General features: G+C 38.6%; 1 protein-coding gene across 5 annotated transcripts in view; it reads right to left on the bottom strand.

The window, feature by feature from the left end:
• The window catches only part of elp1 (elongator acetyltransferase complex subunit 1), a 68277-nt gene that overhangs the window by 7158 nt on the left and 38602 nt on the right, over positions 1-22517 (bottom strand). For all 5 annotated transcript variants that reach the window (XM_048527319.2, XM_048527322.1, XM_059644142.1 and 2 more), the window contains exons 21-34: positions 22314-22392; positions 19247-19326; positions 18426-18557; positions 17560-17645; positions 16636-16784; positions 14010-14133; positions 10407-10504; positions 8634-8835; positions 7675-7736; positions 4703-4765; positions 2711-2771; positions 2312-2425; positions 2087-2198; positions 314-441 (exon numbers count right to left, since the gene is read on the bottom strand). In XM_048527319.2, coding sequence (XP_048383276.1) covers positions 314-441; positions 2087-2198; positions 2312-2425; positions 2711-2771; positions 4703-4765; positions 7675-7736; positions 8634-8835; positions 10407-10504; positions 14010-14133; positions 16636-16784; positions 17560-17645; positions 18426-18557; positions 19247-19326; positions 22314-22392 — 1490 coding nt within the window. The remainder of the gene's footprint in view (positions 1-313; positions 442-2086; positions 2199-2311; positions 2426-2710; positions 2772-4702; positions 4766-7674; positions 7737-8633; positions 8836-10406; positions 10505-14009; positions 14134-16635; positions 16785-17559; positions 17646-18425; positions 18558-19246; positions 19327-22313; positions 22393-22517) is intronic.

The raw sequence follows: 22517 nt of genomic DNA, 5'->3' as shown, positions 1-22517 counted from the left end.
ATATTACTGTTTCTCTCCAAGGGCCTCACACTGCCAACTCAGTTACTTCCTGATACTTCACTTAGGAAATAAAAAGGAATCCATTTTATGATTACACAAATGATAGTGTATTCTTGTTCTTTAATCACCTCATAAATCATAAGTGTTTTAGGTTTATACAACTTCTTGTTTATGTGCCAATGACAACAATTAGTCCCTGAAGCATTAAGGATTGGGCAAGTAAAATCTCATAATCATACACATAACCTCTGCAAAAGAAATCGAGAGTCTTATGTTTACATGTAAGCAATGACAGAAATGGGATTTGGAATACCTGTCAGTTTGTCCAAAGTGGATGTAATTTCTCCTAATGCTTCCAACAGTGCCACGTCCTCCAATGGACTTCCCTCCTTCAAGCTGTATCTCTTCCTTTCTGCCTTCCGACGATTCTTTGAACTTCGTCTGTGAAATTCAAACGTACAAACTTAGCATACCCTATTTCAGATACACTCACCGGTGCATTGTAGTCATACAGGTTTAGAGAAACAGGGAATAATAAAAATCTTTGTGTTAATAACATGAGTTAGTCAGAAGCCTTTGGTATGGTTTAACCTCAATTCACCCTATTCACAGACCCAAGCACAAAATTTTAGACCAGCAATTCCAGTGCTGAAGTGGAACGCTGAACTGCAGAAGGTGCTGACTTGGGGATGAAATGTCAAAAAACAAGGCTTGCCTGCTCGATTGTTACATGCAAAATATCCCACTTCACTATTTAGCAAAGGAGCAAGTGAATTATTCCAGGTGTGCATCAATGTTTATTCTTCAAACAATACCACTTCAAAAGTGAATTACATGGCTGATTATCTCATAATTGCTTTCAGAGTTTTTGTTACATGAGCATTGGTACAGTGCCTTCACATAATGCAAGAAGATACTATAGCAGGGAAAGATCATTAAAAGTAGTTAATTACCTGTAAATCACTTTTCAGGTTTTCAAAGATGTCATATGAATCTTTTTTGAATCATGCCTAGTCCTAACAACTTCTCAGCTACATGCTGGTGAAGACAATACTCTAAAATGGCTTAAGTCATATGCCAAATCTGCATAAATTAAATCATGAACACAACCAAAAACCTGAAAATTTATTTTTTGTGGCCTTTAAAAGGTTTATTGAAATCATACATGTGAAACTACAAATTATGTATTTAACCAAATAGAAAGCCCAAATAAACCCTTACCAATGTACTACTGCAATTTCTTACGTGGGATTCTTATCTCAACTCCATTTGAAATAAATGCATAAGCACTGTCCATCCAGTATCAGTAGTTCATAGGTCTAACCTGAAAATATCAATTTGCAATGCACACCATCTCGAAGTACCACAATGGTTACAAATGCAAATGGAAACTTGAAATAACTACCTTTAACAATGATTTAAAACAAATTATATAATCTATGCTGAAGCTCTTTACATTCTGCCCTTTATTTTGCAGAGGATTATTTTCTCTGCGCCGCAGCTAAGTTTTATTGTGTACTGGCCAATATTTAACCTTTACCCAACATAACTTAACAAGTTTCTCTGTTTCATGTAGAAGGACCCCCAAGCCTTTTTGTGTTGTAGCTTTCTGCTGTTTTCTTCCACTTAATTAATACTGTTCTTTTGTTCTCCCTTCCAGAGTAAACAATTTCACATTTTTCCCTTAATACTGTATTTGCCAACATTTTGTCCACTTACTTAACCTTTCAATTGCTCTCCGTAAAATGTTTGTGTCCCTCTTGCAACCTGTCTTTCCACTTATTTTTGTTTCATTTGCAAATTTGGATACATTTTCTTCCTCTAAGTCACTAATATATATTATAAACAGTTGTGGTTCCAGCAGTGATCTCTATAGAACCCCACTGGTCACAGGTCATCAATCAGCAGAAGAACCCTTTATCCCCACTCCCTGTTTCCTGCCTATTAGTCAAGTCTTGATACATGCTGATATTCTGAAATTTATCACATTATTAATCTGTTTTAAATTCCAATGCTTTGTTTTGTGCAGCTGAGTCAGACAATGAAGAAATGGAAATCATGTTGGGACTATTAAATTCAAACTTACGCTGAGATCCTGGAGTTACTGTGTGAATATTTGGAGCACATTCCGCTGGCTGACTGTAAACTGCTAGCTTCTGAATACAGATCTGCGTTTGGTCCGTCAGCTATTTCCTCATCTTAAAAAAAACAAAATTAAGAAATAAAAGTCACAATTTCTACTTCTTTCTAAATTAAAATCACTGGGTCAGGTTTGAAATAAGATCATTAAATGAGAAATCTTCTCAGTTACCTAAAAATCCTTCCTGTTCTTTTCCTTTGTTTTCCCGAACAACAGCCAGTCGAGATTTATGACGTATAAATAAGGTTTTCTGTGCATCTAGGAATGCCATGTGATTACTATGAGCTGAAGGGAAAAGAAGTTTAATAAAGAAAAGCTTAATATTTTACAATTTTCTTTTCCTTTTAAATAGAATTTTACAGTATTATCTTAGTGATTACTTGTAAAATCTTGCCATAGAAGCATCCCAGGATCAGCTCCTGACTGAAGTTGTAATACAACAATACTAGCATTAAGAAATTAACTTACGTAAATTTTAATATGGAAAGCATGCATTACTGCAATTTAATCAAGACTGTACTGAAGTTCACCAGTGAAGCATTCTGCAAATGTGGAGAAGGTACTACCTACCTTCCAATATGGAAGGTTTCAGGTTAGTTTCCAGAATATCAGTCCTGCTGTACTTGTAAATCTAAGAAAATAAGAGAAATTTGTTTAATAATTCTTTTTGATTTGAAACAATATTTAGTTCTCATTCAACACTGCCAAGCTGATTACCTGCCCATTATAACATTGCCTTTTGCCAGACCTTGGTGTGCGAATGTCTACCATGATTTCTGCAGCACAACTGGCTAAACATTAAAGTGCCTAACTGGTTGCAAAGGACTTGGGTATGTGAAAGGCACTAATATAAATTTAAGTTTGCTTGTTCTTCCAACCAACCCAACAAATGCAAGTATTTTCTACTGTGCAATCTGTATGTCATGACCTTCTGGTGCTGACCACGAAGCAAAATGTTTAAAATATCCTGTAATTGTCCATTTTACTCTCCAATAATTTCTGTACCTTTTAGTTTGAATCTCCTTCTTGATGTCTTCCATATTCTGTCATTGTTTTATCACTTTTTTGTTTTCCATTTGACACTTTTCTCCCAAATGCTTGTTTTAACTCACTTAGATTCCTTCAGCGATTTGCTAAATTAATAGAGGTTACAGTCGTTTGTTTTGTTATGAAATGAGGCACTCAGCAAGATAAATTTGATCAGAAATGGAGATCGGAAGCAGGCCAAGATCGAAGAAAAGATTCAATTACTCGTTTGGATGTGTGAAACTGGGGTGGTCCACGGTGGGAAACAGTGAGATGGAAAAAGTTCATGGCCAATTTTGGGCTTCAGTTCCATTGTGCTACCCACTCCACGTATCCACTGATTCTCTGAAAGACCAAAAATCTGTCTACCTTAAATGTTTCTAATGATGGAATATCCACAATTCTCCATGGTAGAGAACAGCAAAATTCCACAACACTGTCTCAGTCCTAAACGACTGACCTCTCATCCTGAGACTGTGCTCTTTAATATGTACCTACTCTGTCAAGTCCTTTCAAAATCTCTATTGTTTCAATGATATTTCCTCTCATTCATTTAAACTACAGAGGATTAAGGCAGATTTACCTAGCCTCTCATCATAGGACAAACCCAAAAGCACTTTGAAATGCCCCAAAGTTGTGAAAAATGCTTTATAAACTTTTTTTTGCCTTCTAGCCAGTATCTTGTTCTAATTTTTCTTCACATACTTATTGTGTTATGCCATAAGTTATACGAGAAAGGAACCAGAATAGGCTACTCAGTCCCTTCATTCCATCATTCAACAGGATCATGGCTGATCCAACATTCCTCATGTCCATTTTCCTGCATTTTCCCCATAACCTCTGATTACCTCTCAAGAAACAGAAAATTCTGGAACTCAGCAGATCAAATAGAATCTATCATGAAGGATGTGTTTCAGGTCAATAACTTTTGAGACATTTGTAAAGGTTTAGAGTTGTAAAATATTTTAAGCAAATTTAGAGAGAGAAAAGAGGAGAGGAAAAGAAAAAGAACAATAGAGGGTCTGTGATGTAGTGGACAGAATGCAGGAGAGATTAAATAAGAAAAATGATGATCGTGTGAGGTAAGAGGTTAGTAATGGAGCGACTAAAAAAGGAAAATAAGGATATAGATGAGACAAAATAGCCATAGTAGAATCATCAGCATCAGTTGCTGTCTGAGAAAATGGGAGTATTTATTATAATCAGATACTACTGTGCTCAATTTTGGACATATTTGCTGTCTCTGACTGCAATTCCAGATAGATATATGTGTAACCCTAATTAGCCACCAGGATGCCAGCGACCAAGTGGTTAGAGAAGAAAGGGATGAATCGCAGCATGATGGCAAGACATAAAATTAGAGCAAAGGCTTATTTTTTTAAAAAAACTTGGATAGTTCAAGAATTTGAAATTATGCAAATCATAGTTTTCACGTGGATCAGGTAAAAGTGCAAAATAACCAAGGAAATAGAAAACAAACATTTGTGTATTCCATGAATCAATCAATTAAGAATGACATGAAATTGAAATCTTTACCAATCTTAGTGATTCTTCCCAGGCTGCACCATCTAGAAGTGATGTAATTGCCTCCTCATAGTCCTGTTGAGACAGATGTCAAAAAACTCATACATATATAACTAAAGATCAAGTTTAAAAGAATCCATTGCAATAAACATTCACAGCCGTAAGCATTTACTGTCCTCTAGGCAAGAAAGGTGCACAGTTAGCTAAACACTGGAAGAGGATTATGCAATGTGCAATGCATTGAATTTAAAATACTTTCTTATTCGGAATTAAAGTATAGTTTTATAAAACGGTTGTGTGACCTGAAAGTAGGAAGATTATAGTCGCTGTTCGGCCTTCCACATTCTTCAAGAAAGTGTTTTCCAAATAGTGCAAAAATTGAGCCAGGTCTGGATCACATCCAAGGAAACTAACTGAGGAGATTCCTCAGGATTCAGACACAACTAATATACAAAAACCAGCATATAGATAATCCTCAATTAGCACAGTTGTTACATTACTGAAAATCACCAAGTTCAGCAAAAACACACTGTTAGAAAAGCACATTTCCATTGAAACCCATGTAAATGCCTGGGTTCTCTTCCTGGCACATCAAACAAGTACAGAATATGAGCGCAAAGTTGATACAAAACACCAAAGGAGTCATGAAAGTATGCAAAAAGGATATCTTATCATGTTTCCTGACTCATATATAATATTGCTTATCTCGAGGTAACAGGCTGTGGATTTTCACCCGAATCATTTGCAATTCTGAAAGTTGAAGCTCGAGGACCATCCGACTGCTTTTCTGCTGCTTTGGAAGTGGAGGGGTGAATGTCCTTGGGGACAGTTTTTAAAAATTTATCCAGCTTTAACTGCGGCAGGCAACAGCCCAAACAAGCTGAACAACCGGAAACTTGACCAGGACTGCAGAGGTCTGGTGCACGTCTATTCCTCCACGCTGCTCAGAGTTGGTAAGAACCATGTAATCATGAAGCCAGCGCACAATATTGGAATGATGGATAGTACAGTTAAAACCAAGTTACAGCAAAGCTACATTAATCAAAACTGCTTTAATTAAGGGCAACCTGTGGAATAACTGAAATAACCCTTTGCAAAGTTTGAGGAGGGAGAATCAGGTGGAAGTGTACAGAATCATACAACATAGGAAGCCATTTAGCCCATCAAGTCTGTATCAACCTTGGTTGAGCTATCCAAGAAGTACACTACCCTCATTCTTTCCCTGTATTCCCACAAATGTCTAGCTTTCAAGTACCATTCCAATACCCTTCTTTAGAGTTACTGCTGAATTATGCTTCCATTTGCTTCAATCAGATTTCCTCTCAGCTTTCTGCAGTGAGGAATTCCACAGTCTCATTACCATCTGAGAGAAGAAATTTCTCCTCATCTTTGCCTTAAATGGCTGACCTCTTACTCTGAGATTATGGTCCTACACTCTGCCACAAGGAAAATAACCTCTTAGCATCTAACCTCTCAAGCAGCCCGAAGAATCTTATATATTAAAATAAAGTCTCCCCTCATTTTTCTAAACCTGCTCAACCTCTCCCCCTAACAAAATCCTCCATATCGAGAATCAACCTAGTGAACCTTAATTAGGCTGCCTGCAATGCTGATATTTTTTCCTTAGATAAGTGGCCCAAAACTGTTTCAGTGTTCACCATTCTAGGGTTTCTTCTACGGTGTATGAAATTAAGAAAACAGAAAGAGGATTGGGAGAATTGCTGTATTGGTCAGATCAGCTCATTTGAAGAGCTACCAAATTTAATAGAGTGTTATAAGATTTAAATTTTCAGTTACAGCACTGAAGATCTTCCACAATTAAGAAAGTTATACTTATTATGTTATACAGCAGTTAGGACCAGATTACAGCATTGTGGCTTGTACTGGAGTCCCACATTGTATAAAGGGTGTCAAGATCTTAGAGAGAGTACAAAGAATCAGAATGCAATGCTACCAAGGATAAAAAAAGACACATGTTATACGCAACATTAGAGAAATTAGGATTTTGTTTCCTTGAAGCAGAAAAGGTTAAGGGAAGATTTCACAAAAGTATTCAAAATTACTAAGTATTTTAAGAGAGTGTATAATGAGAAATTGTGTTCAGTGGCAGGTGCGAATCCAGAATGGTGGTTTGCCTCCCTGGTGGCTCAGTCATTGTTGAACTAATGGCTGCAAAGTACTTACAACGGGCAAAGTCAGATAAATTGGAGTCAATAGTCGCCAGGAAAAATTGTAGTCAAACAGATGGGCTGTGCTAGAAGTAGTAATGGTTTGGGCAGTCTAGGTATAACCCTTGACAGGAAAAGACAATCCCTGGATGAGAAAAGAGGCAAAATTATGAAAAGAAAAGATATGCTTGCAACTGACGGGTCAGCTTGAAAACACAATTGAGAACACCGCATGGTAGGACTTGGGTTTGGATGTGAAACTCATTGCATGCTGATTTATTCATTTTGACCACGCCACCATGAACTTTCTGTAGGCCTTTCTGTAGGACACGGGCAACCTAGAGGGTGACTACCTGAACTGCTTTTACGTTATGTCAAAGATCAGTAATTGTAACTAAAAGCCATTAGAATTAGGAGCAGAATTCGGCCTTTCAGTTCATTAAATCTGGCTCAATATTCCATGAGATTGTGGTTGATCTGATAATCCTCATCTCCTGCCTTATTTCTAAAAAGCCTTGATTCCTTTAATACAGCAGATTCTCCCAACCCTATTTCTGTTTTCTTACTCACACATACACACCAAGACACACACCATAGAAGATACCCCAGAGTGCTGAATACTGAAACAGTTTTGGACCACGTATCTAAGGAAAGATACAGTGGCATTGCAGGGAGTCTAAATAAGGTTCACTAATTGATGTGGATATGGAGGATTTTCTTATGAGGAGAGGTTGAACAGGAATGAAAATGTAATTAAGCATTAGAAAGTGTCACAAATAGTAACCAGGTCTGCAACATATCTGTAAAAATAGTTACCTTAGCATACTGCTCTAACACCAGTGCTGCTTCCGAATATCTCCGCTGCTCCATCAATTTACCTTTAAAGAGAGGAGACAGACCCGTTACTCACTTTGCTGAGCTTGTGTAATTTCAATTAAAAGAAAATTGCATTTGGGGTCATGAAGATGGGGTATATTAGTGGTGTTTGATGAAATATTATTCCATGTTTTTATCATCATTGCAGAAATCTTAGTTAAGTCAGCCTCAGGGTAGAACATCCCCAAGTGCACCTGAATGCAGTCTCAAAGGCGCACCAATTCACATTGCGTGATGCAACCATTCTGTAACAAGCAGGCAGGATTTCCTGGGCAATCATCAGTAGTGACTCATCTTATCCTGAAAATACAGAGGAGCAGTGGACAAAACTCCCTAAATTACCTGGGAAAATCTGTTTTCTCAGACAGGCATTCAGAGAAAGACTGACTGCATAAAAGAAATTGAAGGAAATGGTAAGAAGCCACTCCTCCAATCACAAGCTAATTCTCTCCCATGCTTGTTGCTGATACATTTGCAAATGAGCCTATCAGTAATAAATACTCACTGGGGTAAGGGGGAAATTATGCCAAGGCCCAGGGGGAATGCTACTGACTGTGCAGTCTTTACATAATTGGCGACAGGAACTGGAATTCTCTCTGCACAAACTTGAAGCTGGTGGTAGGGACAGGAGTGTTCAATTGACATTGATAGATGAGAGAAGTGGGTAAATGGAGTTAAGATATGGATTACCTTGATATAATTCAATAGCTAAATGCGTCTGAATTGTAGAACTGCCTCCTTCTGTAGTATGATAAGTCTAAACTCACTTCACATAAGATACACAGAGCCAGAGAAGAAGCTTCCAACCCATCATTCCAATCTAGGTTTGATAGACAAAAGACAATATTCAAACCCACACAATTCTTTGAGACACGTTTCACAGTTCTACCAGTCCTTACCTGCAATAGTTCGTGCGATGCTAACCACTTTGTCCTCTGTGTAGTGGAGCTGAGCAGCCATACAGAAAACCTGCTGCCAACTGCTGCACTGCAGGAAGGCACCCAGTGCCTTTTCACATTCCCCACATCGTGCAAAGATTAGCCCTGCCTGCTCGAAGTACTGCTTCTCATTGAGATACTCACCATATGCAATACTTATGTCCTGCAATGAGAGAAGAATCAAAAGCTGACATCTTCACAATAAATGAGGTGCATTCTCCGTTTTCTTTTATTAACTTTTGCATATAACAAAGAATGAACAGCGCAGAAGCTGCCCATTTGGCCCAAATGGTCTGTGTTGATGTTTATGCCCTGCATAAAACTCTCCCATTTCATCTACTTCATCTCAGCCTCGTCATGTTTTTCAACCTCTTTATTTTCATGAATTCAACAAGCTTCCTCTTAATAACTTCTAAGCAACTTTTCTCAACTATTTCCTGTGGAAGCTAATTTCACATTCTAACCACTTTCTGAATAAGGACATATTTGCTAGTTTCTGTTTTTGGATTTATTAGTAATCATGTCACAGTTGCATCCTCTATTTTTGAATTCTGTTTCAAGTGGAAACACTCTCCACATACTCTATTCAACCAATTTAAATTTTAAAAACTCTTTTCCAAAGCAAAATGCCCCAACGTGTTCAATTTTTTCTGATTGTTTGAACTTTTCAGGTCTCACACTATGTTAATGATTCCTCAGAGATTTCACAGAAATTAACCAAATATTATTGTATGTAGATTGACAACCCGTGGAAAAAACAAAATTGCCTGTTCTCCGCCCATAATTATTTAAGTTTTGCATCTCAGAATTATATTCTCATCACCATTTACAAATATCTATATAATTTCGTAAGCTTATAAATAATGTTAATCTAAATAACAATTCCTCTTCCATTTGGTTCCATCTTCTGTAAATTTCTTGCTCTTACTTCAATGTAGGGCTCTGGTCATTGTCTCTGAATTAGCCAATCACAGAACATTAAGCAACAAATTATAGGCTACTCATATCTCATCAAAAAGGTTAGCTCTGAAAGATTCCTGAAGGAGGAAAGGGAGGTGGAGGTGTTAAGAGGTATTATAATTGGAACTGAGGTGGCTGAAGGAGTGGCTGCAAACGGGTATGATGGAGGAAAGTACATTGCATAAGATCTCAGGATCAGAAGAAAGTAGACAGTTGGATGGTCGGCTAGTAAAACTAGAGGTTACAAAGAGTGAAAAAGAAAGAAAACCGTGAACAGATTTAAATATGAGGATGAGCATATGAAAGCTGAGGTGGTGAGGCCTGGAAGTCAACATACATCAGTGATGAAATGATCTAATGGATAAGTCAGGTAGCATATAGGATGCAGAACTTCAAACACAGTGAAGGTTACAGAGGGTGGAGAATGCAAGTCCACAGAGCAGATCAGCAGAATTGTCAAATCCGGAACTGAAAGACCTGGGTGAAAGCGTGAGACTGATGGGTTAAAGTAGGAGTGGACACAAATTATTCTGTGGAGGTGGAAGTTGGTCATCTTTGTGCTAGAAATATATGGGGTTAGAAGCTTAGCTTAGGATTGATCAAGTCACTGAGGTTCATAGCAGTTCAATTCAGATTACCTGGGGAAAAGGGTAGAATTGGTGCCAAGGGCTGAACGTGACAGTCCCAACTAAACCTGACCATCTTCCCTTGTCAATTCTCTGAACATCAATAACCCAAGGTAGTTGCTGTTAGACACAAAACTTCCCACCATACCTTATATTCCTGGCTGTTTACTGGGAATATCTTCAAGGCTTCACTGTACATCTGCTGGTCCTTTATCAAGTTAAGAAGCTCTGTGAAATGCTGAGGACCTGAAAGAAAGCAGCATCAGCCAACAACAGAGGCAATTCTGTGCTACACTTGTACATCAAACCATGTAATACTGCTCAGAAGAGGAATAAAATGTGGGTTACATATGCAAGACAATTCTACACTCACAAGGTATCAAGTGAAGGAGCTAACTGTGTTTCCGTGGGGCTGGAAGGAAAAGAAAATCAGCATAAATTTTAGTTTTCACAAGGCACTCACAGTAGGCACAAGGGTTTTACACCTGGCACCATCTTGTCTGCAACATTAAGGACTGAACCACTTCAGCTCCACTGACTGAGCATCAAAGCACATACTGAGTGTACAATTCTATAATAAATTCTGAAAGCAGATATGACCAGAGTAAAGCCTATTTTGCAGGTTCCAATTGATGGAGCAAGCTCATATTATCTGATGGCACAAAGATAGTAGAAGCCATCACATTGGAAATAAAAGTGGTGTACATTGTAAACATGCACAAATTGGTGAGCAGTTTTCAAAGTTACAAACTGATCTGAGTATTCAGTGAAAAATTAACATCAACTGAATGCTCTGTCCACAGGTAGTGCCACAGCCCTTCAAAAGCGGTCAAAATATAATCACCTTGCCTATTCTGTCTTTCCAAACTACTACCCCTTCTCAAATAACAAGGTGTAGAGCTGGATGAACACAGCAGGCCAGCAGCATCGGAGGAGCAGGAAAGCTGACGTTTCGGGTCTGGACCCTTCTTCAGAAATGAGGGAGTGGAAGGGGATTCTGAAATAAATGGGGGGAGGCAGATGACAGGTGGATAAAGAAGCAGATAGGTGGAGAGGAGATGGACAGGTCAAGGAGGCGGGGATGGAGCCAGGAAAGGTGAGTGTAGGTGGGGAGTTCGGATGGGGGTTGGTCAGTCATGGGAAGATGGACAGGTCAAGTCGGTGGGGATGAGTCTGGTAGGTAGGAGGTGGGGGTGGGGGTTGGTCACTGAGGTCGGAGGAGAGGATAGGTGGGAGAAAAGACAGACAGGTCAAGGAGGAATGTCGAACTGGGCTGGTTTTGGGATGATGTTGGTGGTGGGGAGATTTTGAAGCTTGTGAGGTCCACATTGAAGTCAATGGGCTGTAGGGTTCCTAAGCAAAATATCAAGTGCTGTTCCTGCAACCTTTGGGTGGCATTGTTGTAGCACTGGATGAGGCCCAGGATGGACATATCATCCAAGGAGTGGGAGGGGAATTTGAAGTGGTTCGTGACTGGGAGGTGCAGTCATTTGTCTCAAACTCAAAATAGGTGTTCCACAAAACAGTCTCCAAGCCTCCTCTTGGTTTTCCTGTAGAGGAGGCCACATCAGAAACAGCGGATACAATATACCACATTAGCAGATGTGCAGGTGAACATCTGTTTAATGTGGAAGGTTTTCTTGGGGCCTGGGATGGGGGTAAGGGGGTGGTGCAGGGGCAGGTGTAGCACTTCCTGCAGTTGCAGGGAAAAGTGCCAGGTGTTGTGAAGCTGGTGGGGAGTGTGGAGCGGACAAGGGAGTCATGCAGAGAGTGGTCCCTCTGGAAGGCCGATATGGGTTGGAGAGAAAAATGTCTTTGGTAGTGGGGTCAGATTGCAGGTGGCGGAAGTGACAGGGGATGATGTGTTGAATCCGGGAGGTTGGCGGGGTGGTACGTGAGCACGAGGGGGGTTCTGTTTTTGTTGTTGCGGGGAGGGGGAGTGAGGGAGGAGTTGCGGGAAACGTGAAAGATGCAGTCAAGGGCGTTTTCAACCACTGTGGAGAAGTTGCGGTCCTTAAAAAACGAGGTCATCTGCGATGTCCGGGAGTGGAATGCCTTATCTTGGGAACAGATGCGGCGGAGACGAAGGAATTGGGAATTGGGGATCACAGTCTCTGCAGGAAGGTGGGTGAGAGGAGGTGTATTCCAGGTAGCTGTGGGAGTCGGTAGGCTTGCTATCGATCTTGGTTTCCAGGTGTTTGCCAGAGATAGAAACAGAGGGGTCCAGGAAGGAGAGAGGTATCAGAGATGGTCCAGGTGAACTTAAGGTTGGGGTGAAAGGTGTTAGCAAAGTGGATGAACTGTTTGAGCTTTTCAAGGGAGCACGAGGCGGCGCCAATAAAGTCATCTCGTTCACTTTCAAAGTCCTTGAATGTGTTTTCATCAACTGTCTCAAAGTCCCTAAATCCTTCCAATCGGTTTTCCATTGCTGCTACAGAATTGAAATGGTCCCTATTGTAGTTCGTGACTGCAGCCATGATGAAATACACTCACTTGTCCTGCCTGACCTATGGGGAGCCTTTTGTTGTAGCTGGCCATACGATCTTCTGCTGTCCCACTAGATGGGACAATTGTCATTTGCTTTCATTTGTTTCTAGTCAGAAAGTCAGGTTGTAGTCAGAAAATTATTTGCAATGGCTTCTTTTCCTGCTCTTACAACGTTACATTTGGAGTTGCAAAAGGATCTATCCTTCATCTCCTCCTATTACTTAACCACAAATTGTCCCTGCAACATCATCTCATTCAAAAACATTTCAGGTTCCACATTCAGATCTATTACCTGTGTCTGCCTTTCCTTAGCTCATCTGCTCCTAAAACCCATGTCCATCACTTTCTCATCACTAAGTACAGTATTCCAAAATACTCTTGGCCTAACCTCAACCCTTCATAAATCTGAGCTCATCCAAAAATCTACTACCTAACTTGTCCTAACTTGTACCAAGTTCTGCTTACCCTGTGCTGCTGACTGACAAAAGCTTCAAATTTAAAATTCTTTTTCTTATAATCAAATCTCTTCACAGCTTCACTCATCCTTAGTTCTGCACTCATCTTCAGTCCTACAACCTGTCAAGATCTTGGTTTTCCATTAATTATGGTCTCTCATGCAATCCAATAGTAATTGATTCACCAGTGGTTGCCTTAAACTGTAAATCTCTCCATCTTTGAAGATATGCCATAAAACTTCCTCTTCAGCTATCCAAAAAGCTCCTTATGTGGCTCAGTGTCAAATCACATCTTATAGCCCTGCGAATCACTCAGGACTTTTCTCAAGTTGAAAGTCATACAACTTTTTGCTGATGTTATCAGTATAAAATGAGAGCCAAGTAACCATTATTCCATATAACACAAATTCTGATAACTAGCCTCATAATGATTGATAATATTGGTAACTTGTAATGGACGTGCTTTACATGAAACTAGTTTCATAATTTTAACAGAAACAGGTTTTGATTTATCAAGAATGACAGCATGCAAGTCCATACTTTCTTTTCTAAACAAAAATTAGATCAGTAGAATGTGGTTTAAAAAAACATTGCCTCTATTACAATATATGATCACGTCAAAAAAAATTACAAAATTAGTGCCTCATTCCTTCTTTAAACGTGTACAAACCTGTGAACAGGATGTTATGTTGACTGACAAATTCCTTGGAAATAAGTTGGCATGCCCACCCTCTGAACACCTCAATTTCTTAACTGAGCTGCTTAAGCATGAAATCATAATGTGTTCAATATTTTGAAGTTGCACTTACCACATTTACTGAGGTGGTTGAGAGCTTTCTTATATCGCTTCAAATATTTATCGATGTTGTATCGCTGGTAATTAGTTTCCATTTTCTTCAAGTTGTTCAGAAATGGTAGATATTCTTTAGGATCCTGAAACAAGAGAATAACATTGAAGTACACAAAATCAGAACAGCCTCATTTTATTTGATGTCAATGGGAACATGGAATGGGAGTGTTTTATACTTAATTTAATGAAATCACAGGTGATCTGCGGCTAACTACATACTCAGCTTTGCCCCTTTTCCATTTACGCATTTGATAATCAAAGATCTGTCAATCTCATATTTAAAGTAAACAACCAACTGTATCCATATTCTTTGCAGAGGGACAGCTATGAACTTCTACCACTTTTTCTGTTAAAAGTCATAACAGTTATAGAGATGTACAGCCCCTTCAGTCCAATTCGTCCATGTCAACCAGATAGCCTAGATACATCTAGTCCCATTGTTTAATAATTTCAGACTTGATTGCACACCAATTTTAGGCTATCGCTAGTTTTAGACATCCAATAACAGAAATAGTCTTCTTCCATCTATCACTCTCAATTTTTTGAAAACTTTGATCTAATTACCCCTCAACCTAAATTTCACAGAATACAACACTAATTTATTTAATCGTTTTTGATAATTTAGTGTTTGGAGACCTAAGAAAGTGCTAATAAATCTATACTGCTTCTAAGGCTAATATATCCTTCCTAGGGTTGGGTACCTGGAATTACTCTCAAGTGCCCCAAATCTGCTGTAACCATGGTTTTGTACAGCTGGAGCTTGACTTCTAAGTCCTTGTTTTCTTGTCTGTCAGATATAAACTCCATCATTTGGTTAGTCTTTTTGATTATTTAAATCATGTACAAGTTTCTTTGAGTTCCACTGTTTCTAACTGTTCACCAGAGTTTTGTTTTGCACTTTTTTCTAGGTCCTAGATATCTGATATACCTATGCTGAAATCCATTTGCCAGTTTTTCCGTTCTCTTTAACATATTAACACCTCTGTAATTTTTTGCTTTCACCTACACTACTTACAATGCTGACAATTCTAACCATTAGTATTCTTAAATATACAGGTCCCTATCTTATCATGCATGTCATTAATACGTATTGTGAATGGTTGAGGTTCCAACATGGATACCTGAGGCACTATTAGTCAGATCCAGCAAATTACAGCATTGTCCAATATACTTGCTTGTGCTCTTGGTCACCTGTTGCTAAACAAGCATCCTACTCAGGTCAATCACCTGACTTCAAATGCAGTAGCTTTAACATTAACTAACAGTATCTTATGAGATGCTATCAAATATCTTCCGGAAGTCTATACAATAACATCTATGGACCCCATCCGCTACTTGTTCACCTTCTCAAAAAAAATTCTATCACTGTAACGTATGTGCCCTTGCTGTCCGGTCAACTCTCTCTGACCCTCTGCCTAGTGGAGTATGACCCTCTAACTGGAGTTCCTCCGCTCCTTCTGTTTATTTCTCATTTCCTTCTCTTTCTCCCCCTTTTGGTGCTTTTCCCATCTTGATGTTCATCTCGCATGTGGCAGTTCTCGGTTTGGTATCGCAGTGGTTTGTGGCCGGTCTCGGACTGGTCTCTTGGTGACAATAAAATCTAAATCCAAATCTAACAACCCCTTACCCCTTTCCCTTAAGCCACTTTTTCAATTAACAACAATCTCAAAAAACATGTTGGGTTCTCTTCTGCCTGTAACCAGCTACTAAACACAGTTGGTCAAAAACACCCATAACAGCTTATTCTTTCATTCTTTATCTTACTATAGAAGAACTGTCTTATCTTTACGTTGTTTCTTAACAGCTGAGACCAGGAAAATTCTTCCGAACAACAACAAACAGGGAACCTTCCACAGTTTTCAGTGATGAGAAAGGCTCTTTACCAAAACAAAATACAATTCAAATATTTATCAATGCTGCTAAACTTTGACGTATATTCCCAGTAACAAATAGCACAAAATGCTGAAAATTCTTAGCAGGTCAGCATCATGTGTGAAGAAACAAAGTTAACATTTCAAGTTGATAACTTTTTGTTGGAATAACTTCTCCACTGAGGTCACCTGGCATTTTGAGCTCTTTCTTTTTACAGAAAATGCATTATTTTACTTTTCTCAACATTTTTCTTAATGCAAATGTGATCATTTACAGTTTATGTTTTCAAATTTACTGTGGACCTTCTTTTCGGAGCCCAATTGTATTTATTAATTTTAAAACGATGTCCAAGCAAAATAATCCAGATGCTGGAAATCTGAAACACAAGTCCTGGAGGAACTCAGCAGGTCTGGTAGCATCTATAAAGAGAGAAATTGAGTTACACTTTTGAGTCTGATTTGATTCTTCTTCTGAACGCCTGATGAAGAGTCATATTGAACTAGAAACATTCACCCTGTTTCTCTCATTTATCCGATCAGGCCGGTTGAGCTCCTCCATCAATTTCTATATTTGTTCTTATTGTTAGACTTTCATTCTTTTCACTTCTTGGATAATTTGTTCACTGTTGTTGACAATCTTCTGTACAGAGCTTGGAAAAATCTATCCTAAAACAAAACTAAGTACTGAATTAAAAAACTACAAAGCATGCCAACCTTTTGCGATTTCTCTGCTACCATCATCATGAGATCAAAGTCGTATGTGCCCACTGCATAGTCATATAGTTCATTAACATCCACCAGGAACAGCAGATATTTCAGGGCCTCTTCAGCACTGACTGCTTCAGGATCAGATGGAGGATTCACTGCAAGTTTGGAATTAGAAATGATAGTAAGAAACAAAGGACAGGGCATTTGTGCTGGTCACATTTGTTAGAAGAGGAAACCCCTATTATAGAAAGAGGTCTAGTCATTGTACTTTAACAATAACAATGCAATCAACATACAAGCCACTAACGAATCCAACAGAGGATTCAGGAGGAAATGTTTTACCCAAAAGATTGGAATTCTTCTACTATGTGCAGTTGTTGATGTGAATAATTTAAAGATACCTTTAAGGGTAAGCTAGAAAGAGATGGGAAAGAACAAGGAATAGAAGGGTATGATGACAAAGAGAACAAAGGAGGATTAAGAGGAAGTCTGAGAGGATACAACCACCAACATTGACTAGTTGGACCGAATGGCCTTTTCGGTGCTGTAAATTCTGTGTTAGAAGTAACTTTACTTCATTAACAACTCAGGGATATATAATATGTATATTTTACTGAAGGTAAAATATTAATATATATAATGTTATGTCTCAAAAGTGGGTTTTTTTTGTATAGTACTGGCTCAGAAATTACAGCATCACACCTCTGGATGAGGCAAGGAAGACATAATTCTAATTATTTCTTAGAGGTATCAGAGTTATGCTACATGAAAACAGAAACAGAATGCAGCTGCTCAATGAGAACTGTAACTTCTGCTATTGGTTTCAATGGAAGGGCTCGTTCTTGTGAAATGAGATTACCAACTTGCAGAATTGCTTCAGAAAAGTGCTAGAATATAACTGAATTTTTGTTTACATTAGTTAAATGTTACCTCTCAGTTCATGGACTTTCTGAAGAGCAATTTCCAGTTCTGGAGCACGTTTTCGCACATGGCAGGTCAGTATCGACAAACTGTATCTATGTAAAATAATAGGTAAGTGAAGTACATTCTATGATGAATAATTTACAAGAAGATTATAATATATACATGTTTACAGGGAAGAGAAATGATCTTTCTAAAGTATTGTTAAGGAATTTTGAGACAGTCTAAAGGAAGATAAGAATGATAGCCTGTTCAAAAAGGTTAGGAGTGTTCATTTTTGTCTGAAAGTTACTGATTTAGTGTAATGAATGACATTACAATATCACTTTATCAAGGACCATGGGTAAAGGGCACTAAGGATAACACAATGCAGTACAGATTCACTGGCCTCCGCTGCTCTTAGGCAGGAAGAATCACTGTTTATCCCAATTTCAGCAAATAAAACACATCATTTAGCCTTAGTTGTGGCTCAGTTGAAGCACACTTGCTGATTTAATAGGCTATGGGTTCAAGTCATACACCAGAAACCTAAGCGTGAAATCCAGACTGACACACCCAATGCAACATTGAGGAAGCACTACACTGTTAAGATTGCTGACTTTTAGAAAAGATGTTAATCTGAGGCCTCGCTGATGATTCAAATGAAAGTAAAATAGCCCACACCAGTATTTTGAAATATATCCCTCAACCAACAACAATAAAAGCCAAGATTATCTGATATGTCCATGTTGCTGACTGTGGGAACTTGCTTTGTGCAAATTGGCTGCTGTGTTTCCTACATTATAATAGTGACTACTCTTCAGAAAATACTTCATTGGTTGCAAAGTGTTTAGGCCACCATGGACAAGGCAATACATAACGCAAGTATTTCTTACTTGTGAGGGCTGATTCTCTCCATAGTCTTACGCAGTGCATCACATACTGTGTTCACCTTAGTGCCAATCGCAGGTGCTGGAGTTAATGAGCTGGGGAAATATGGATACATTGTCTTTGTGACATCTTCCTCTCTGGAAAAGAAGAGTGGCATATACACAACATTGAGTTTAAGCATGTTCAGTCTTTGATTTAAAAAAAACTCATAAAAAAAGTTTCTCCTCCCAAATGCCCACTGATGGGACAATTGCCTAAACAATGTGCTAAAAGACCATGCAAAATTGACATCTGTGATATCATGGTATGATTGGAGATGCAACTTACACCCAACGGTGCAGCATGCCAGGAGGAAATATAGCCTTGGACATGCCAGTACTGGAGCAACATGAAGTCCTGAGGGAGGAAGATAACTATACGCTGTTTGAACACACTTAGTTTAGTTCTGCCACAAATGTGACAAAGATACAATGGAGGACTGATCTGTCGTAACCATGAACGACAATAAAACCCTTGAGAAATCGTGAATGTTCCTTGTCAGCTATGGAACAATGCCTTGCTTTAGAGTCAGAAAATTGCAGATTGAAGTCCCACTCCAGAGATGTAAACACAAAAATCTAGATTGATATTTCCAGTGCAGTGCTGAGGGAATACTGTTCAAGGTGCTGCTTTTCTTTTGAGGCCCCATCATCTCCCTCTCAAGTGGGCAGAAAAGATCCCATCCCATGATTTGAAGAAGAGTAACAGTATAGTTAGGGACAACCTTTTGTGGTCGAGGTGTTGTATGAAATGAAAAGTTTCTGTTTTTACTTCCACTGACACTTACTTCAATTCTGTCAGGAACAAATTGATGTAATTTATAGAATTGATCTGCTTCACAAAGCTCTCCAAATTGTCCAAAAATACCTAAAGATAAACAAATGTGCAGGCATTGGCAAATGCATATTCATGTAACAAATAAGCGAATCCCTAGTTAACGTGTTAATCAACACACCTCATTTGGATGATTCAACTTTTGGCTTTGCGTTTGATGGTCATTGAGCAGCTCAATACACTTAAATCAATTACAGTCTGAATCAATTAAACATTTTTCCTTGCTATAACCTATTATTAGATATTTATTAACAGCAATTTTCTTTCCTATTGTGTAAGTTGTTTATTCTGGTTAAAACAGCAAACTGAGTTTACAGTCAGTCATGATCATGTTCCCATGGATGAAGTTGTTTGAGCATTCCGCCTGCTCTGATACTGGAATCTACAGAACAGAGGGTGACAATGAGGGAGTGCTACATTGTTGCAGTTTCTCACTTACAATAAACTAAGGCCTTGCCTGCTATCTCTGCTGGATGTGAAAGATCATGACAATATTATGAGGAGGAATGCTCCCTGGTGTCCTGGCCAACTTTCATCCCTGAACCAACATCAGAAAAACAGATAATTAACAATGAAATCTATTAACTGTAAAAAAAACCTGTTTAGACCAATTTAAGATTACTGCGCACAGTTCCAGACACCATATTATAAGGATATAAAATGCACTCGGTCAGGTGTTTAAAAAAAATCATAAGGATGAGGCCAGGATTGAGTGGTTATACTTACAGCAAAGGCTGAACAGATCAGGGCACCTTTCATTACAGATGACTGGGAGGTAAATTAATAGAGGTCTTAAAGATTCTGAGGAGAAGATATGTTTATTTGTTGGGGGAGTCCAAAAGAGGGGATCATAAATATAATCAAAGTACTAACAAATTCAACAGGAAATTAATTTTTCTCTAGGCAGAGCAGTCAGAATGTGAGAGCAGCTATCATAAGGATTGGTTGTGGTGAAGAGCGTGGATGCATTTAAGCAGAAACTGGATGACAGAAAATGGAAAGGTATGCTGTAAAAGGTGAGATGAAGACAGGCAGGAGGCGATCTGTGTGGAGCATTAAAACAGCATGGCCCAGTAAACCTGAATGACTTGTTTCTGTACTGTAATTTCTATCAACCTATCAAACTGTTAAACTCTTGTGTTCACAGTGACTTCCATATTACTCATATTAAACAGTGACTACACTTCAAAATGCTTCATTGGCTTTAAGACTCTTTGCAATGTCCTAAGATCCTGAAAATAGCATTCAAATATGCAACACTTTTCTTTCCTACTCAATTGCAACACTTATATGAATCTAGGGAATCACATAACTAAAGATAATAAAAAAGATAATCAAAAAATTCTACAAAAGTAAAAGAAAAATGTTACAAACAGTATCTTAAAAAAGTATCTAAGTAAATATTTCTGCAGGTCTTGGAATTATTTCACTAAAGGTGTTCAGCAAGAGAAACGCACATGTTCAGAACAGCCTTAACAAAAGGTTACCTACGTCTATATTGGCATTGAACTAAGGGTAATTTCATGTTACGCCTGCAATTCACATCACCTTTGCTAGGGCAGCAGCGTAATATTTCCAAAGTCTTCCCTATTTTTAAAATTACACTGATTCCAACGTCGGTACAAAGGTTAGTCTTGAAAGATTTAATTCTATAAAATCATGATAACCTAGCTGTCACCAAAACCAAACGTTATCAAACCAAACATCAAAGTACATTTTAAGCACAACAGTTTCATGCTCTTGGATACAGTGACAAGCACATTCACAATTCAGAGGTCCCTGAAGAATCAACTACTCAGACACAGTGAAATCAAGAACATGAAGAATATTTTCTGAAGAAGGGTCTAGGTCCGAAACGTTAGCCTTCCTGGCCCTCTGATGCTGCTTGGCCTGCTGTGATCATCCAGCTCTACACCTTGTTATCTCCTTATTACATGAAAATGTTACACTCTTTCCAGTAATGCAGCTTCAAAACCCATTTTGAAGAAAATTTTCCTCTTCAAATTTGTTGATCACCTTAAATCGCTGCCTTCTGGTTATGGACTCGTCATTGGAAGGTTTCTCTGTTTTTTCTCTCTAAGCCCTTCACCATTTTAAATACTTCTATCAAATTTAATTGTGTGAGCATTTTACACTCACCAGCCCTTGGCCAAAAACAAGTTGCAAAATCTTTGGCATGGAGTATAGCACTGAATGGCTGTGAAAGTTGGACTCTCAGTAAGGCTAATGACAGAGGAATTATAGCTTCTGAAATATGTCTCTAGCTAAGGGCCCTTAGAATCAGCTGAGAGCAAGAACTAATGAATTTATCAATAGGATAATCAAAGTCCAAGCATCTCATGACTGAAGCAAAGAAGAGGAAACTAAGAAAGTGCAACCACCAGAAAAGGCAGTGTGAAAATCCAATGTTGACTACAGTAGAAGGTGAAACATCAGGAAAGAACAGGCCAGATTGTCTAAAGACAAGATAGATAGAGAGATTGGAAAGCTTGACATTTCGGGTCGGGATTTCAGATTTCTGAAGAAGGGTCCCAACCTGAAACGTCAAGCTTTCCTGCTCCTCTGACGCTGCTTGGCCCGCTGTGTTCATCCAGCTTCACACCGTGTTACCTCAGATTCTCCAGCATCGGCAGTTCCTACTATATCATGGATAGAGAGGTGCCCATGATCCCTTGTGAACTGTGACAAATTATGGGAGGATTGTTGTTTATTAGGCTTAGCTTAGTTCTGAATGAATCACATTATCTCAGAGCCTCCTCAATCACAAAGAGACTCTGCCTTATTCTACTGCCAAAGTTCTAATTCAGTTTACTGATGCTTAACCAAGAATACATCTACAACAGTGCCACATTTGCCTTTTGTGGGAAATAGAAATGACAAAAGACATCTGTTAATCAGCTGCTGTGTGGAAATTACTGTGGTGATAGTCCAAGAATCATTCTGCTCCCTTTAGCACAACAACATGGTATAATGGTAAACAGGATAGAAGATCTTTCGAAAGACTTAATGTTAATACTCACTTTTGGGTTGTGATCAAAAATGAGATTGAGATTTATTCTTAGCTTTCTCATACATTCAAAGGCTTCCTTGTATTTAAGCCTAAAGAAGACATTTAGAAAGGCAAACATTGATTAGGGAAAGTCAGCATGACTGTGCAAGGAAAATCATGTCTCACAAACTTGACTGAGTTTCATGAGGAAGTTACCAAAAAGACTGATGATGGC

This window comes from Stegostoma tigrinum, chromosome 3 (genome assembly GCF_030684315.1).
Source record: "Stegostoma tigrinum isolate sSteTig4 chromosome 3, sSteTig4.hap1, whole genome shotgun sequence".
NCBI classification, from domain to species: domain Eukaryota; kingdom Metazoa; phylum Chordata; class Chondrichthyes; order Orectolobiformes; family Stegostomatidae; genus Stegostoma; species Stegostoma tigrinum.
Note: the sequence above shows the minus strand (reverse complement) of the source record. Positions and strands in the feature narration are given on the sequence as shown.